The 20,444-nt window shown below is 43.5% G+C and overlaps 1 protein-coding gene across 1 annotated transcript in view; it reads right to left on the bottom strand.

The window, feature by feature from the left end:
* Window positions 1-1,304: 1,304 nt before the first annotated feature.
* The window catches only part of PRICKLE2 (prickle planar cell polarity protein 2), a 103,077-nt gene continuing 83,937 nt past the window's right edge, over window positions 1,305-20,444 (bottom strand). The window contains exon 7 of the mRNA XM_022572644.2: window positions 1,305-6,436. Within this exon, the coding sequence (XP_022428352.1) occupies window positions 5,562-6,436 (875 nt within the window). The 3' untranslated portion in view covers window positions 1,305-5,561. The remainder of the gene's footprint in view (window positions 6,437-20,444) is intronic.

Here is a 20,444-nt window from a genome sequence, read left to right on the forward strand (position 1 = left end):
TTAATTTTGTGAGGAACTGCCGTACTGTTTTCCACAGAGGATGCACCATTTTACATTCCCACCAATAGTGCACAAGTTTTCCAATTTCTCCACATCCACTTGTTATTTTCCTTTTTTTTTTTTTTTTTAATAGTAGCTATCCTAATGTGACAACATTTTTGGTTGTCACATCTCAGGGGGAGGGGTGCTATTGGCAATGGGAAGAGGTCAGCAGTATTGTTAAACATCCTACAATGCCCAGGACGGTCCTCTGCCACAAGGAATGGACTGGAACAAAATGTGGATAGTGGCCAGATTGAGAAATCCTGATTTAAGCTACCAGGTTCATCTTTCGTAGCAAATCTGCACCCCCCAAGTGCAGCCTCTCTCTTCTTTTGCTGAGATCCTCAAAGCCAACGATTTCCAAAAACCTGGAAAGCAAGGGAAGACTGAGAAGAATGGCAACATTTCTTTTATTCAAATTTTATTGGAAGTTTACAAATGTATTACAGACATCAGTAAAACATCATATCCATTTTACAGGGCACGGATCTCAAGCAAAGTGTTCACGACAGTCTCTGGCAGAGCCCACACCAAAGGTCTACTGCAGACCTTCTTAACAAATAGCTTGACACCCGACACACAACACAGACTCTGGCATGCCTTACCTTCTCAGGCCCTTTGAGGTTTTGTTTACGTACTTGGAATTAAAGCAGGAGATGGACAAAGTGATCCTGTACAGGAAAGAATGTGTTTAGGAGCGGGAAAACTGCCAAAGTCCTAATTTACTATGGAATAAGGAGGACCCATAGGTCTTAGAATGTGAAGTCAGGGTCCACGATAGAACCAAAATGCTTTACGGAAAAACATGGACATTCACTAGAGAGGTTTGAGTAACTCTCTCTGAAAAATTTAGAAAAGCTTGGTCAGCGACCTACGGCACACCAATGGCCATACTCAGTAGGGTGAGGGATGTCTCAGAAAACTCTCAGGCTAGAACAAGGCTTTTTTTTTTTTTTCCTACAGAGTCATCGTATCTAAATCACAGAAATGTTTTCTAACACTACGTGACATCCCCCCTCCCCGCCTTTTTACTCCTGTTGGGGAAAGCTAGTTTTGTCAGCAGGAAGTAAGCTTATAAAACAGTATAGCTCCCAACAGTACATTATATTTTATGGGAGTCTTGGGGTGAAGGGGATCCTACTATGAGAAAATGGAAAAAGACTGAAATCCTTTTTTGATCCTAACCTTGATGACTGCTTCCGAGGGGTCAGACGAACGGGCTCTGGTCTCTGCTGAGGCCCCAGAGGGACCGGCCACTGGAGGCTAGGCAAAACTCTCTTCATTTCCACTTCTCTTGCGCTTTAAGAAACGCACCTCAAAAGGCGGCCATCTGGAACTGCCTTCCAAATATGCAGAGGAGGCTTGGCTGTGTCCTGTACCTGGAATGCTGTCGCAGAGCCCTTTTCAAAGCCCTGAAGGTGCTAAACAGTGCTAATAGCAGCCTTCTGGCATGAAATCCTCAGATGACTGATGCCATCATTCACGTTCCTTTGTCATAGATTCTCCTTCTTATGCATTAGCATCTGGTTTCTGTTAGAGAGAAACAGCAAAGAGCACTTCTCCTTGGAATTTAAATTTTTGTGTTCTTTCTTGTTAGAAGGTGGAATTAGACAAAGAATAGGACGAACTCTTATCTGACCTCTGTGATAGGACCAAGAACACAAGAATGGAAAAGGAGGCCAAAGAGAGTTGTCTTCATTTAGCCTAAAGAAGTCAGCCTCCTTTAGCATCTCCAATACGGGGGCATAGAAACTGGAGTCTCACAATTATTTATGGATGATGCTTCCTAAATGGCTGCTGTACTGTTTTGGGCCAATGGCAAAAGAGCCCAAGGTAGAAAGACAAATAAGAATCAGTTCACAAATAAGATTTGTTATCAGACAAATAAAATCAGTTCTGATCAACTAGTCCCGGATGGTTGGAGTGTTGAAAAGATTTCTGAGGCTGCAGCCATGCTCTCTGGGAAAGTATACAGTGGTACCTTGGTTATATCTGCCCAGGTTGCAGGGATGGCAGAGCACATGCTACATATGTGGTATTACTGGCCCCACCTGAACTCAGCAATGGCTGGTGGTACCCAAGAAGCAGAGAGCTGCCGCAGGAGAGAGAAATATAATCTTGGTGTATTGAAGAAACATCCTACAGAATGGGAAAAGAGGATGAGAAAGAGCTGTCCTCAGGTCACATATGAGAAACGCAAAATTGCTTGTTCACGGGGCTGGCTGAGGGTGGAAAGGAAGGACTAGAGAACAGAAGGTGAATATGAAAAGAGGGGGTCAAACAACCAACACTAAAAAATTTCCCCCCCTTGAACACCTGCAAAACGGGAAGTATGGTTCTGGTTTCCCTGACCTCATTTACCGTCATACTTGGTAGAAATGCCAGAATTCTATGACAGATGGAAGTATACCTGAATGCCACCAGCCTGCTAACAAACTTGCTCATAACATCAAGGGTGATATGCACTGGCAGGGCCATTCAGGAAACTGTCACTGACTTCTGCTTGGGAAAGGGCCAGTTCTGTTGTCACTGAATTGAGCAGCGACAGGAAATGAAATGAACGCTAAAGTGGGGTTTTACCCAAAAGATAAGAAGATCAATATGAGAAGAGGTAGGCAAACAAAACAAAACAAAACCCAAGGCATTAGCAAAGAAAATAAACTGTGTTACTTTTCTAAAAACAGCCTATTAAAGATGAAATGATGATCTAAGAAGAGGTGAGTGTGAGCCTCACCCACAGATGACACTTGACCAAGAAGAGCTCCCGGTGATGATCAGGCAAGGACCCTCAGATCCTGCCTCGGAAACGAATGCATTGAATTTTGGGGAATGGGATTCTGGGATGTCACGTGTAAGTTATCACTAAGGGGAGGAACTCCCGATACAATGATATCCTGCTCACTCTAAGGCATACACTTGCAGGTTCCGTCCTCATTGTGAGGATTTACCTGTCCTCCATCGGCATTCTCCATAAGGTGCCTGGCTGCACGTGGGGTGGGAAGGAGACACTGGCAGTGATGGACTAGATGGAGGTGATCTTGCTTATAGACCGTCTGACCCTGAGGCTTGCATCTCAACACACCTCCAGCTCTGACCAGTTCAGCCGATGGATGCTCCCTGGGCAGCTAGATCTGAAATTGCTTATTCCTCTCTCCCTCTGGGCACTAATTAGGTGTCAGTTTCTAGGCCACCTTCTTCTTTCTGCTGACGGTGGTTAAAGCCTCATCTGGGAAATGTAAGAGGTACTCTAAAAAGGAAAGAGAAAGCAACGTTCACTGGGAGAATTTCTTTCCTTGGATTCCAGGCCACAGAGGACAGACATTATTTTCAGTTATTTACTAAGTTAAATGATCTACTTTTTTCTCTCTCTTCTTTTTCCAAAATGCCTTTCTATTCTCATCAATCCAGCAACTTAGAACTCCAAATTGGACTCGCCCCATTTCTACCAGAAACCTGCCACGCTGGTAGCGTGGTGGTGTACATTATTTCTTAATCAGTTTGCCAAGCAGTTTACAAACTCACTATACAAACGTAATAGAGTTAATTCTCCAGAGGCTTGGATAATTAATGAAGCATTTAGATATGAAGAAAGCATGCGGAAAACAGCCACAACCAACATTTGCATTGCTTTTTTAAAACATCAGTGACAATGACAAATGTCTTATTAATACCTGAAAAGCAAATTATTTTAATACATCCTGAATGGAGTGCCACTTCCACATCCTTTACAGCCTTCCTTCCCCCAGACCCATTAGGGATGGTGTCTAAAAAGCCACTTTTCACATTCTCCCCATAAAAAAGCACTAGAAAATATGAACTACTATACTGAAGAGAGACCACGCTCGCCTCACCATGGCAGATGGCCACTGAGATACACTGTGTACTACATCGACAGTACACCTCACTAAAGGTGGGTCCTCCGATGGATTATTTCAACTGCCACAATCCACGAAGGGGACGAGGAGAATGGAAGTAAAAGCAAGCGCTTCACTTTTAACTGAAGCAAGGTAGGAGGTTTTATTTTACTATAAACAACACAACCGTTAAATGTCTTCTTTAAGCAAACTCACTTTTGAGCCCATCTTCTATCTGACGGTCCCCAAAGTTCAAAATGGAAACCCCCCTTTCAGCAACATCTGTTTTTCAAAACCATAACACGGAAATCTCCTGAGCAGCTCAATCTTTCTGGGTAACCCAGATACTCTGGTTACGGAGCACATTAAACTGGGTTTTTTTTTCCCCACAAGCACTGGGGGCTATTCGAGGTGGTTGTCAAGTCTCCTCTACTTCATTTCCAGAAGTTCTTCTTTGCTCTGACCTTCCTTCATATTCCCCTTCAGTCTCTACCCTTGACCTGTTCCTTCTCCACGTATGACCTACGACCTAGAACACACCATCACTCCCAGAGTCCCTCGGAACCTTTCTGGCCCGAAATTCCCAAAGCTGAAGTTCATTTGCGCTGAGGACAACCGGTTGTCAGGCTAAGGCAGCTGTCTGCCTTGGTAAAGGAAAGCGGATAATACGATCCAGGAAACGAGCACCAGGAAATAATGCCACATTCAAAACAATGTCATGCTGACATCACACAAACCGCACCACTCACAGACACTTTATTTTCCCCAAGGGATAGATCAATGGTAAGCAACTTCAATGTTCCCAGCAGGGATGGCGTTTCTCACGGAACCTAACTGACACTGGTTGGTTTTTCTAATTGGCAAAAGTTATGCTGGCAATTATAAATTAAAAAAAGTTACTATCACTTTGTAGAGAAGAGATTCTACTGAGGCTGGGAGCAGACTTAAGGATGGCTCCTCAAGATAGATGGAGCATCAAATGCTTTGGGTGTAATAGGTAATGTTTTTTTTTCAGCCACAAAAAGCCAAATTGAATAAACTCCTTTGAAAAAGGTCTCACTGACATGTAACAAATTTGTATAGAAAAAAGAAAAAAAAAAAAAAAGTGGTCCTGGACCACCTTGAAGTACTACTCAAAGACAATGCTGGACGTGCATGCAAGGCTCCACTGAGTCCTACGATATAGAAATTCCTTTGATATTACAAAATACAAAAATATTTTATCAGAACTCTCATTTACATCGCATTTACAATGGACATGTAAATAACTTAGTGTTGGGTCCTGGCTAATAAACAAATTACGTACTGGAAAAAGGGTCCTAAAAGGGAGAGAACCAGAGAGGCTATAATATATAAGCGAGCGGGAAACAATTTTGCCATCTTGCCAGTGGCAGCTCAACACAGACGGACGGGAAGGAGGTGACCAATCCTGGCCTCCGTAGAGTCTATAGCGTTTCCAAAGTGAAATGTGCAAATAATATTCAACATGCCAAGAACTGTGACTACCTATTGAGTCAGTCGGTGACCTTGCCGCCATCAACAGAGAGCTCTTCTCATCTCTCCCTGGAACCACCAAAGCAAAGAGCTTTAAAATTTAAAACAGTGCAAGTTTCTGAATTTACATTCTTACCTCCCATCTTCCCCTATCCCCTGACCCCCATCGGATTAAGAAATGATACAGTTTTTGCTCTTTTGTCTTTTCCTGCTGTGCAACTGTCCCCTGCCACCTAGCGTGGAAGACTTGGGGAGGCCGTACGAGCTGTATTTGTGCAGTAACTCATCACTCGTGACGTATCGCAGGTGGGCGGGCTGGGGGATGGGTTCTCCTAGGAAATAGCCCTCGTTGTCAGACTCCGAGGACGAAGAGCAGGTGGAACACCAATCGTACTCAGTGAAGTAGGGTCCCCATCGCTCCCCAAAGGCGTTCTGCAGAGCCAGGTCCGATACAGTCCGGGGGCACCGGCCGTACAGGTCCCTCCGGGACCCCTGGCCCAGGCTCTCCTGGAAGCTCCGCTGGCGCATGAACTGATCATAATCCTCCCTGGCTCTCAGGGGGGGCCTTTCTTTTAACTGAGAGATGGCCTCGCGCTCGCTGGCCAGGTGGAGGGCGTTGTCTGAGCGAGAGCGTCGGGATCGCCGGGACCGGTGAGGTCGGAAGCGGCGGTTGTCTTCGCGGGAAGTGGCTCTCCGCCGCGTGCGCTCGCTCATGGGCTGGATCCTCACACCCTCCGGCCCCGGCAGCTTGCTGCCCGCCATCCCCCCATCGAAATCAAAGCTCTGATGCATCCTTCCGTGGGCCTGCAGGTCTCTGTACCTGATGGGGTTGCTGAGAGGGTGGAGGTTTCCCTCCATCTCCTGGTACTGCTGGGCGGAGAGCAGGCTGCGAACGGACTCGGCGCTGCGGAACTGCATGGACGAGTTCAGCGTGCCCATGTTGCTCAGCTTCTCAGACACGTTCATCCCAGAGTCTTTGCTGAGATCGGGCATGGAAAACCGGGAGAGGTGCTCCTGGCGCTTGGCACCACCATCCGCGGAGAGGCCTGGGGGAGAGAGAGGAAAGGTTCACAGAGGTTAATACAAACGTGCAGCCATGGGAGTCCCGTCACTGTGGGTCATCTGAACCGTTATCTATCCAGGGTCGCTGCATACGGTTGCACAGTTGCACACTGCACACAGGCTCGCTCAGAAAGTGTGCAGGAGGGCTCTCCCCATTCCACAGTGGGCCAGTGTCCACTGAGAGGGGACACCTGGTTAAAATGCATCCACGAGATGTTTTTATAATCGTCATGAATTCCTCCAAAGGTTAATCAAAATTACTTAAGAGCCCATCATGTATCTCATAAGTGATGTTTCTTCTGTTCAGAAATTCACTTTAAAAAGTGCTCAATCACCTCACTGGTTCTAATGATGAACTATAAGCTCCACAGGAGAGATATTCTGGACAAAGAACCTTTAAGCTATAGAGGCCGGGCCACGCCCAAGCAGTTCCTAGCAACACTGAGCCTAGAGTCTAGTCCCATAATACTGGACCAGTTCACTTCCATGTTTACCTCCAGCAATTTCCTGCTCTGCCTGCTGTCCCTGGGCCTCTAGTCCAGATGTCTTGAAAACTAAGTGGCTCCCTGGATGCAGACAGAGGGATATTTACTCTCTCAGGGTGTTTAGTAAATGACTGTTTCAGGGTTCCAAATGGGCCCCTAGCAGTCAGAAGATGTGAGTGGGACTCCGGGGGGCATTCCTCCTTCTCCTGGGGAGACACTTTTTAAAACAAAGCAGTGACCCGAATGCTCTCTAACAGCAGGAGCCCCTAGCAATGATCCTGCATTCCCTACATGCTGTCACTGCCATCACTGAGATGAAAACCATGTTGAAGGTAGCAGGAGATTCTTGACTTCAGAAACTTCCATTCTGCCCATCTTAAAGCAGCAGTCGCTAAAACAGCAGTTTAAGAATGGACCAGGTGGCAAAATCTCAGCATTTCCCATTCATTATCAATGGAAAAGATGAGCAGCTTTGCCATTTCTGGTCACAGACAACATGTCTTTGGATTGCACTGGCCCATTAGAACCCCTGCCGCCGATTACCCCACCTAACGGGGCCAACAACTTTGGCTCCCCTCACAAAACTGTTATGAGCACTGTGAAACACTACTTAGCAATACCCACTAAAGCTAAATATACATATATATGTGTGTGTATGTGTATATATATGTATGTGTGTGTGTATATACATACATGAATTATGAACAAAGTTGCTTTGAATACCTGTGTTCACTATTTTGGTGGACTTAATGTACTCATTTCTGTTGGGTATATAGCCAGAGTGGAGATCCGGTGTCCTTCTTTTTATTTATTTATGTATGTACATATGTATGTTATTTTAAAAATTGTAATACAGTTGATTTACAATGATTCAGGTGTGCAGCAAAGTGATTCAGTTTATATATATATATATATATATATACAGATATAAATTCTTTCTATATATACACATTGTATATAAATTCTTTCCACATATATATAAATATATATATAAATTTTCTTTTTCAGATTATTTTCCAATATAGGTCACTACAAGACATTGAATATAATTCCCTGTGCTCTACAATAGTCCTTGTTGTTCTGTTCTGAGACTTTCCATTGCCACTCTTGGTTATATACCCAACCGAAAACAGTTTATGGATCCAAAAAATGTACAAGGGTATTCAGAGAAGCTTTCTTTATAATAGTCCAGAACTAAAAACAATTCAAACGTCAATTAACAGGAGGAAGGATAAATAAATTGTGGTATTTTCTAGCATTCCCCATTAAAAGGAATCAGGCAGGACTTTTTGGAGAAATGGCTAATTCCCGGATAGGAGGAGGGAAGGTAAAAGATGAGGCTGGAACATCTTGTTATGCCAAAAAGTAAGGAAGTGTTAAAAATAAAAAAAGAAGGGAGGCTTGCGAGAACACCAGAATCACAGCTAGCAGCTGGACAATCATCGACAGGAAGATACTGGAACTCACCAAAAAAGATACCCCACGTGCGAAGACAAAGGAGAAGCCACAATGAGATGGTAGGAGGGGCGCAATCACAGTAAAGTCAAATCCTATAACTGCTGGGAGGGTGACTCACAGACTGGAGAACACTTACACCACAGAAGTGCACCCACTGGAGTGAAGGTTCTGAGCCCCACGTCAGGCTTCCCAACCTGGGGGTCTGGCAACGGGAGGAGGAATTCCTAGAGAATCAGACTTTGAAGGCTAGTGGGATTTGATTGCAGGACTTCGACAGGACCCGGGGAAACAGAGACTCCACTCTTGGAGGGCACACACAAAGTAGTGTGTGCATCGGGACCCAGGGGAAGGAGCAGTGACCCCAGGGGAGGCTGAACCAGACCTACCTGCTAGTGTTGGAGGGTCTCCTGCAGAGGCAGGGGCTGACTGTGGCTCACGGTGGGGACAAGAACACGGGCAGCAAAAGTTCTAGGAAGTACTCCTCTGTATGAGCCCTCCCAGAGTCCACCATTAGCCCCACCAAAGAGCCCAGGTAGGCTCCAGTGTTGGGTTGCCTCAGGCCAAGCAACCAACAGGGAGGGTACCCAGCCCCACCCATCAGCAGTCAAAGGGATTAAAGTTTTACTGAGCTCTGCCCACCAGAGCAACAGCCAGCTCTACCCACCACCAGTGCCTCCCATCAGGAAACTTGCCTCTTGGATAGCCTCATCCACCAGAGGGAAGACAGCAGAAGCAAGAAGAACTACAATCCAGCAGCCTGTGGAACAAAAACCACCTTCACAGAAAGATAGACAAGATGAAAAGGCAGAGGTCTATGTACCAGATGAAGGAACAAGATAAAACCCCAGAAAAACAACTAAATGAAGTGGAGATAGGCAAACTTCCAGAAAAAGAATTCAGGATAATGATAGTGAAGATGATCCAGGACCTTGGAAAAAGAATGGAGGCAAAGATCAAGAAGATGCAAGAAATGTTTAACAAAGACCTAGAAGAATTAAAGAACAAACAGGGGCTTCCCTGGTGGCGCAGTGGTTGAGAGTCCGCCTGCTGATGCAGGGGACATGGGTTCGTGCCCTGGTCCGGGAGGATCCCACATGCCACGGAGCGGCTGGGCCCGTGAGCCACGGCCACTGAGCCTGCGCGTCTGGAGCCCGTGCTCCGCAGTGGGAGAGGTCACAACAGTGAGAGGGCCTCGTACCGCAAAAAAAGAAAAGAAACAAACAATCTTCCCTAACATGGGAAAGGAAATAGCCACCCAAGTCCAGGAAGCGCAGAGATTCCCATACAGGATAAACCCAAGTACGAACATGCCAAGACACATAGTAATCAAACTGGCAAAAATTAAAGACAAAGAAAAATTATTGAAAGCAGCAAGCGAAAAATGACAAATAACATACAAGGGAACTCCCACAGGGTTAACAGCTGATTTCTCAGCAGAAACTCTACAAGTCAGAAGGGAGTGGCATGATATACTTAAAGTGATGAAAGGGAAGAACCTACAACAAAGATTACTCTAGCCGGCAAGGATCTCAAGGATCTCACTCAGATTCGATGGAGAAATCAAAAGCTTTACAGACAAGCAAAAGCTAAGAGAATTCAGCACCACCAAACCACCTCTACAACAAATGCTAAAGGAACTTCTCTAAGTGGGAAACACAAGAGAAGAAAAGGACCTACAAAAACAAACCCAAAACATCAAGAAAATGGTCAAAGGAACATACACATCGATAATTACCTTAAATGTGAATGGATTAAATGCTCCAACCAAAAGACAGAGGCTTGCTGAATGCATACAAAAACAAGACCCATATATATGCTGTCTACAAGAGACCCACTTCAGACCTAGGGACACATATAGACTGAAAGTGAGGGGATGGAAAAGGATATTCCATGAAAATGGAAACCAAAAGAAAGCTGGAGTAGCAATAACTCATATCAGAAAAAAATAGACTTTAAAATAAAGAATGTTACAATAGACAAGGAAGGACACTACATAATGATCAAGGGATCAATCCAAGAAGAAGAGATAACAATTATAAATATATATGCACCCAACGTAGGAGCACCTCAATACATAAAGCAACTGCTAACAGCTATAAAAGAGGAAATCGACAGTAACACAATAATAGTGGGGGGCTTTAACATGTCACTTACACCAATGGACAGATCATCCAAAATGAAAATAAATAAGGAAACACAAGCTTTAAATGACACAACAGACCGGATAGATTTAATTGATATTTATAGGACACTCCATCCAAAAACAGCAGATTGCACTTTCTTCTCAAGTGCGCACGGAACATTCTCCAGGATAGATCACATGTTGGGTCACAAATCAATCCTCAGTAAATTTAAGAAAATTGAAATCATATCAAGCATCTTTTCTGACCACAACGCTATGAGATTAGAAATGAATTACATGGGAAAAAACGTAAAAAACACAAACACATGGAGGCTAAACAATACGTTACTAAATAACCAAGAAATCAAAAAATACCTAGAGTCAAATGACAATGAAAACACGACGATCCAAAACCTATGGGATGCAGCAAAAGCAGTTCTAAGAGGGAAGTTTATAGCTATAGAAGCCTACATCAAGAAATAAGAAAAATCTCAAATGAACAATCTAACCTTACACCTAAAGGAACTAGAGAAAGAAGAACAAACAAAACCCAAAGTTAGCAGAAGGAAAGAAATCATAAAGATCAGAGCAGAAATAAATGAAAGAGAAACAAAGAAAACAATAGCAAAGATCAATAAAACTAAAAGCTGGTTCTTTGAGAAGATAAACAAAATTGATAAACCATTAGCCAGACTCATCAAGAAAAAGAGGGAGAGGACTCAAATCAACAAAATTAGAAATGAAAAAGGAGAAGTTACAACACACACCGCAGAAATACAAAGCATTCTAAGAGACTACTATAAATGACTCTATGCCAATAAAATGGACAACCTGGAAGAAATGAACAAATTCCTAGAAAGGTATAACCTTCCAAGACCGAACCAGGAAGAAAGAGAAAATATGAACCGACCAATCACAAGTAATGAAATTGAAACTGTGATTAAAAATCTTCCAACAAACAAAAGTCCAGGACCAGATGGCTTCACAGGTGAATTCTATCAAACATTTAGAGAAGAGCTAACATCCATCCTTCTCAAACTCTTCTAAAAACTGCGGAGGAAGGAACACTCCCAAACTCATTCTATGAGGCCACCATCACCCTGATACCAAAACTAGACAAAGATACGACAAAAAGAGAAAATTTTTACAGACCAATATCACTGATGAATATAGACGCAAAAATCCTCAACAAAATACTGGCAAACAGAATCCAACAACACATTAAAAGGATCATACACCATGATCAAGTGGGATTTATCCCAGGGATGCAAGGATTCTTCAATATATGCAAATCAATCAATGTGCTACACTGTATTAACAAACTGAAGAATGAAACCCATATGATCATCTCAATAGATGCAGAAAAAGCTTTCGACAAAATTCAGCACCCGTTTATGATAAAAACTCTCCAGAAACTGGGCACAGAGGGAACCTACCTCAACATAATAAAGGCCATATATGACAAACCCACAGCAAACATCATTCTCAATGGTGAAAAACTGAAAGCATTTGCTCTAAGATCAGGAATGAGACAAGGATGCCCACTCTCACCACTATTATTCAACATAGTTTTGGAAGTCCTAGCCACGGCAATCAGAGAAGAAAAAGAAATAAAACGAATACGAATTGGAAAAGAAGAAGTAAAACTGTCACTGTTTGCAGTTGACATGATACTATACATAGAGAACCCTGAAGATGCCACCAGAAAACTACTAGAGCTAATGAATGAATTGGGTAAAGTTGCAGGATACAAAATTAATGCACAGAAATCTTTCATTCCTATACACAAATGATGAAAAATCTGAAAGAGAAATTAAGGAAACACTCCCATTTACAATTGCAACAAAAAGAATAAAATACCTAGGAATAAACCTACCTAGGGAGACAAAAGACCTGTATGCAGAAAACTATAAGACACTGATGAAAGAAATTAAAGATGATACCAACAGATGGAGAGAGGTACCATGTTCTTGGATTGGAAGAATCAATATTGTGAAAATGACTATACTACCCAAAGCAATCTACAGATTCAACACAATCCCTATCAAATTACCAATGGCATTTTTTACAGAACTAGAACAAAAAAATCTTAAAATGTATATAGAGACACAAAAGACCCCGAATAGCCAAAGCAGTCTTGAGGGAAAAAAAAGGAGCTGGAGGAATCAGACTCCCTGACTTCAGACTATACTACAAAGCTACAGTAATCAAGACAATATGGTACTGGCACAAAAACAGAAACATAGATCAATGGAACAAGATAGAAAGCCCAGAGATAAACCCATGCACCTATGGTCAACTAATCTATGACAAAGGAGGCAAGAATATATAATGGAGAAAAGACAGCCTCTTCAATAAGTGGTGCTGGGAAAACTGGACTGCTACATGTAAAAGAATGAAATTAGAACACTCCCTAACACCATACACAAAAATAAACTCAAAATGGACTCGAGACCTAAATGTAAGACCAGACACTATAAAACTCTTAGAGGAAAACATAGGAAGAACACTTTTTTTTTTTTCCTTCGGTACGCGGGCCTCTCACTGTTGTGGCCTCTCCCGCTGCGGAGCACAGGCTCCGGACGCACAGGCTCAGCGGCCATGGCTCACGGGCCCAGCCGGAGTGGCACATGGGATCCTCCCGGACTGGGGCACAAACCCGTATCCCCTGCATCGGCAGGCGGACTCTCAACCACTGTGCCACCAGGGAAGCCCGGTAGAACACTTTTTGACATAAATCACGGCAAGATCTTTTTTGATCCACCTCCTAGAGTAGTGGAAATGAAAACAAAAATAAGCAAATGGGACCTAATGAAACTTCAAACCTTTTGCTCAGCAAAGGAAACCATAAACAAGACAAAAAGACAACCCTCAGAGTGTGAGAAAATATTTGCAAACGAATCAACGGACAAAGGATTAATCTCCAATCTCCAAAATATATAAACAGCTCATGCAGCTCAATATTAAAGAAACAAACAACCCAATCCAAAAATGGGCAGAAGACCTAAATAGACATTTCTCCAAAGAAAACATACAGATGGCCAAGAAGCACATGAAAAGCTGCTCAACATCACTAATTATTAGAGAAATGCAAATCAGAACTACAATGAGGTGTCACCTCACACCAGTTAGAATGGCCATCATCAGAAAATCTACAAACAACAAATTCTGGAGAGGGTGTGGAGGAAAGGGAACCCTCTTGCACTGTTGGTGGGAATGTAAATTGATACAGACACCATGGAGAACAGTATGGAGGTTCGTTAAAAAACTAAAAAGAGAATTACCATATGATCCAGCAATCCCACTACTGGGCATATACCCAGAGAAAACCATAATTCCAAAAGAGTCATGTACCACAATGTTCATTGCAGCTCTATTTACAATAGCCAGGGCATGGAAGCTACCTAAGTGTCCATCGAGAGATGAATGGATAAAGAAGATGTGGTACATATATACAATGGAATACTACTCAGCCATAAAAAGGAACGATATTGGGTCATTTGTTGAGACGTGGATGGATCTAGAGACTATCATACAGAGTGAAGTAAGTCAGAAAGAGACTAACAAAAATCGTATATTAATGCATATATGTGGAACCTAGAAAAATGGTTCAGATGAACCGGTTTGCAGGGCAGAAATTGAGATACAGATGTAGAGAACAAACGTATGGACGCCAAGGGGGGAAAGCTGCAGGGGGCTGGTGGGGGTTGTGTGATGAATTGGGCAATTGGGATTGACATGTATACACTGATGTGTATAAAATGGATGACTAATAAGAATTTGCTGTATAAAAAAATAAATTAAATAAAATACAACAACAACAAAAAGATGTTAAAAAATAAATAAATAAAATAAATAAATGCCCCTGGTAACAATAAAAAAAAAAACAAAACACAGAAAACAAAAATGAAGGGGGGTTGGTTTTCTGAATACAGGACCCAACTTCAAACGGATCCCACAAGCCGAAGCTGAGCAATTCGAGCATTCACACAGTAATGATTTATAAGCCACTGAGAGAACCAGGATTCATAAATCCATACTGATAACAGATAAAAATACCAGCAAATAAATGGGGGAGAAGAGTGGGCCCTTGTACATAACAGGCTGGAGTGTGCGTGCAGAAGGAGTGCTGGATTTGGAAGATCAGCATTCTGTAACCACTGCAGGTAAAGACTGGCTCATGCAAGACACGAAATATGCTAAATTTAGGGGGTAAAATTTGATTGGGGAGCAGGATATCTGCACGGTGTTAAGTGGTTCCCCACATATCGCTTATTATCTATAAGAGAAAATTTAGTAACTATACAGTGGAATAATCAGACAACACTCTGACCACCTCCATCACGGACGAGGTGCCACTGACACCATGTCCCTCCAGATGGGATTCTCTAAGCAGGACACACTACCACTTACGGAGTCTTTCAGTCAAAAACACATACCCTGAATGGATTCAGAAGGAAAGACCAGACGAACCCCAAATGAGGAATATTCTATTAAGAAGAAAAGGGATTGTATTTTTAAAAAGAAATTCAGTACCATAAAAGACAAAGACTGAGTGAATGTTCTAGACTAAAGGATATTAAGGAACCACAGCAACTATATACAATACCTGATCCTGGACTGGAACCTGCACTGTAATGAAAATAAATGCTACAAAGGATAATTTTCCCTCAAATGCAAAAATTGGGACATGGGCTAACTCATAAATGTATTATGCTAAATATACTGTGGTTAACTGATAATTAGGATAATGTCAGAGAAGATCCTTATTCTTGGGAAATACACACGGAAGTGTATGGTAGTAAATGGCCAAGATGGATGCAACTCGCTCTCAAATGGTTCAGAAATACACTGTGCGCACGTGTGTGTGTGTGTGTGTGCACACGTGAACACAAGAGAGGGCAAATGATAAACCAAACGGGTAAAATGTTAACAATAGGTGAATCTAGGTAAATACTTTATGGGTAGTGTTTGTTCCATTTTTGCAACTTTTCAATAAGTTTGAAGTTACTTCCAAATAAAAAGTTTCTTAAAAATTGTAGTATAGTTATGCAAAGGTTTTCAATTCCAGGGGAAATTACTGGGGGTAGGGGATGCTACTAGTGTCTAGTGTGTAGAGACCAGAAAGATGCTGCTAAACACCCTATAATGCACAGGACAGTCCCCACAACAAAGAATTATCCAGCCCCAAATGTCAATAATACCCCAGTTGAGAAACCATGCTATACTGGAAAACTACACAAGAATGAATAACTACACGGACAGCATGGATGAATCTCATAGAAAACGCTGAGAGACACAAAAGAGTACAGGCAGTATGATTCCATTTACGTGAAGTTCAAGAACAGGCTAAAGCTGTCTGTGGTGACAGAGGTCAGAAGAGTGGGAGGGGCACAGGGAAATATCCAGGGCACAGGAAATGTTCTCCACCTAGAGCTGGGTGACGATTATAAAAGGATGCACATGTAAAAATCCCTTGAGGTGCAGTTTAAATATCTGTTTGCTTTACCTTATGTAGGTTATAACTCAATAAAACGGTGTAAAAATAATGCAGTGTTCTCATTAAAGAGCTCAATTTAAACGTTGGCTATGCCTACAAAGAAACTATTCTGCCAAACATCGTACTTTCCAGTCACTTCTTCTTTTTTTAAAATTTCATTACTGGGATAACTGGCAGGGTAAGAGGAGTGGAGTTCTCTGACTCCTGCTTTCCGAGCTGCTTATCTGTGACATACACATCATAAAAGCTGATTTACAACAGCTAATCGCTTCCAGAACCTCCCCCAGCTGAAGGCGGAGCAGAGAGGATAGCAAAGCAAGATGATGAATGACTAGCCTGGGCAGATAAACTCTAGTAAGGAAGGAAAAAAAATCCTTCAAAAAATCACACTGAGAAACAAAAGCTACATGGGTGGGAGCGATGATCTTTGTGGGGCTTTTGGAATTAGGGTCGGGGTAGATAATCTAGCAAATACTATACATTCCCAAACATGCTGTTTTCCTGAACCTGTCTTTTATAAGCCCCAAAGTCATGCATTTCTGAGGATGTCCTGTGTGTGAATACATTCATATTCAATGAGGAAGTAAACGTGAGGAAGGATAGCTTCCACTCTGCTGGGAGGTGATGATGCCCTATTGAACTGTACTTCTGCCTCCTGGGAAATCTCAGGATACCCTTCAGCATCTCCAATCCCCACAAAAGAAAAGTCCTCTGGCAAGAACTAGAGAGCCCTGTTGCTCAAGCTCAGAGTCCACTATCAGTTTTACTTAAACGTAAGCTGGGAGATGTGCAGGTAGGATTGGAAAGGCCACCGGCTCACTCCAGACAGGAGAAATGTGTATGTTCTCATTTATCAACTCAGAGTCCCCTTCAGGGGCTTCTTACACGCAGGCCATGCACAAAATGGCCAGTGTTGCCCAGAGATGAGCAATAATTGTGTGCCTGCCTCTAAACAGAGCGGCTCTGTGGTTAATTTCACTACTGGTCAAATCCAGAAACCTTATGCAGATGTCAAAGTCTCTCCAAGATGGTGGACTAAATGCTCCTCCCTGGCTGACTCTGCTTTAGTCGCGCTTACACACACCAGCAAGCTCATATCAGCCCCTTATGGAAAACTCTCCCCTTTGCGCAGCTGCCTTCTTTGGATCACTAAGGACCTCACGTAAATACCACCTCTTCCATGGTGCCTGCCCTGACTGTTCTTTCTCAAGGAGCAAAGTTGTCCCCCACCCCCAAACAGTCACTCTGTAGCACCTGACCCTTGTTTAAAGTCCCCACTCTGACTTATTTTCTTAAATTTATGTTTAAGTTGGTAGCCAAATGGATGCCCTCTGGGAGCAGGGATCTTGCCCCCCCTGTTTACCACACTGGAACTAGCAGTGCTGGGCATCCTGCTGGTGGAGTTAAGGTAAATGAATCCTCACGCTGCCCACAGCTAGGAAAAAGCAACCACCCTCTGACCTGGAGCAGGCCAGGACTTAAAAGATTAACCGACTGTAATTTGGATGAGTGGCATGCCAACCATCAGGAACCAAAAAACCCATGGTCACACGAATCAATCTCATTGTCTCTGGTGGTTCATCACACGGCCCACCACCTGGGGCTTCTCCAATATTAGAGGAACGTGTGGTTTATAGTTGGCCCCTCAAACTGCAAAAATATTTTGTCTTATTGATCACACTGCTGGAGATCTGTTTAAATTAGCAGCTTTCATGTCCCCAAGATGGACCTATACTATCCCAGCTCACACCTAACCCTGAGAAACACTCCTTCCCTAACTCACTCTGAGCAGAACTGAAAGGTGACTTGGGGCAACTTCTGAACCTCTTGAGATGCGTGTGTAAAATGGGCCTAACAACAGTACCTGAGTTCAAAAGCTTTAGTGATGATTGGGTGAGAAAATACATACCTTTCCTTTTTATTTCATTTATTTTTTTGGCCATGCTGCGCGGCATGCAGGATCTTAGTTCCCTGACCAGGGCCCGAACCTGTGCCCCCTGCAGTGGAAGCACAGAGTCTTAACCACTAGAGCGCCAGGGAAGTCCCACCTTACGTTTTTAAGCCTCATCACAACTACCATAAACCTGGGTAGTTTTGATTTCCTCTCCATCTCCTTGGCGAGCCTATAAGCTCCAAGAGGGCAGGAGCTGGCTCCTGTTTGCTAGCCCCGATCTCAGTAGCTGGTATTCGATACATGGGAAGAAAGTAAGCAAGGCCTAAGAGTCCCCAGTGAAAGAGCGCATGCTCCAAGAAATTTACACCCAGCCAACTGTAAAGACAAACAAATACTTGCTGAAGGAGTGATTATATGAAGGAACGAACCTGAGACGAGCCACACAGGACCAGACACATCATGATGTTCACTGAAGATGAGCCACTAAAATAATAATAAAAATAATTTGTGCCTCCAAACTGCAGCTGGGGCTGACTTCTCTACCCAGAGGAAATGCAACTCTCTGTTCCACTTGTCTGTGTAGCATGAGACTCAGTGTCAAAACACTGCAAATCAATATAGTCCAACCAACTGGGGTTCTCAACGCCACTCTGTTCTTCTGCAATGAATGAACTTTACTTTTCTCGCTGTCCAAGCCATAACTCTGTGTGTGTGTGTGTGTGTGTGTGTGTGTGTGTGTATGTGTGAACGAGCACAGCTGTGGTATGGGAGGTGGAAACTGCACACTAACTTCTCCAGAGAGCTCTGGTGGAAGCCCGTCGTCTGACCCCGCACTTAACACTGGCATCTTCCGGGCCCCAACACATTCTGGAGAGCCTGGCAGAAGATCCCACCGGGCGGCACGAGACACAGATGCCAGGTCGCTTTCCTCTCCAGTGGAACTCCGTCTTATTAATAGACAGAGAGGGTTTTCTCCTCTTCTAATAAAGCAGGCTTTGTGAGAGGCACTGGATGGTGACCGTGGAGTTAAACGCCTTGATTTATCCTTATCCCTGGGGTCGGCATGGCCAGGAGCGACAGAAATGTCCACATGCCGCAGGGGCTGGGGGTTTCCCTCAGGTGCCCCAACAGGGAGACGTCAGTATCGAATTTAGCCTGCGGTTCCCTGTGGTTAAACTGTCAACCCGAAAATGCAGCCAGGGCGCTTTAAACAACACTCCAGCGTTTCTGTCCAAGCAATGCCTCCACTGCAAATAGGAGGTCTCAACAGAAGCCAGTGACAGTGAGAAAAATCACTACCTTCAAAGAATGCTCTGGGTCTGATGGAAGAGAAGGGTAATCTTTGTGGGGCTCCCTCCCTCTATTTATTCTAAGAGCAGAAGGTATTCGCTCAAGCCAGAGAGAAGAAAACGCAGACTTAAATGTACTGGCAGTTCTTTCTGTTCCTCACTTATTGCCCTTTCTAGCCCTACTCCACCCCTGCGAAAACAAACAAAAAAACCAAACCAAAACAAAAAAACCCACAACTGGCGTAGGCAGAGAACTGTGTTTCTGCCAACTTGAAAGATGCAATTCAGTAAAAGAAAGAATATCTACTCACTTTTTGCCCTCTATACATTTACAACCCATACTGATGATTTAGTAAGGTCTCCCCAATATTTTTTTTTCTGAAGCAGAGACATGAAGAAAAAGGAATTGTTTAGAATAGGGGTTTGCAAACGATGGCCCATGGGCCGAATCCAGCTCACTATGTACTTATTTTTGTAAATAAAGTTTTATTGGAACACAACTCCATCTATTTGCATGCTGTTTATGGCTGCTTCCTTGCTATAATGGGAGAAGTGAGTCACTGTGACAGAGACTGCATGACTTGCAAAGCGTATAATATTTACTATCTGGCACTTTCTAGAAACAGTTTCAACCTCTGGTTTAGAACGTGAATGTGAACGTGGAGCTGTATCAAGTCTGAGCATCACCTGGGCTCTACCCAGGCTAACTGTCTGAGACCATAAAAAAATATCTTCGGGGTACCAGCTGACTTAAATGCATGTGGGTAGTCTGCTCAGGTCCCTTGGGATCGTTTTTTCCCAACTAAGTCGACTGATTTCATCAACACCCTGAACTTCAAATTGGCAACAGCTGCAGAGAACCTGTCATCTAGGCAGTGGAGTTTAACCACCACCACATGTTCCTTGGTGACAGGGCACAGACTGGTTTGAACAGAGTACAACAGGGAAGGCTCAGGGACTGGGGATGGAGAGAAGGGGAGAGGGAGAAGGAAAGGAAGGGGAGAGATTATGAACAGACTCAAAATCCCTTGCTCTTCAAAGCGTGACCTGTGGATCAGGGGCAACGGCAGCCGATCCAGACTTGCAGAATCTGAATCTGCATTTGCACAAGATCCTCTGGTGATTCACACACGCTTGAGGATTAGAGGAACACTGCCGGACTTGTGATAGAGCTTCAAGGGCAATCTTCTTTGCAACTAAAGGTGCTTCTAAACCAGGAAAGCCCGTACCCTCAGAGACACTAA

Source organism: Delphinapterus leucas, chromosome 10 (assembly GCF_059928025.1).
Source record: "Delphinapterus leucas isolate spDelLeu-1000000601 "Yukka" chromosome 10, BTC_Dleu_Yukka2, whole genome shotgun sequence".
Classification (NCBI taxonomy): Eukaryota; Metazoa; Chordata; class Mammalia; order Artiodactyla; family Monodontidae; genus Delphinapterus; species Delphinapterus leucas.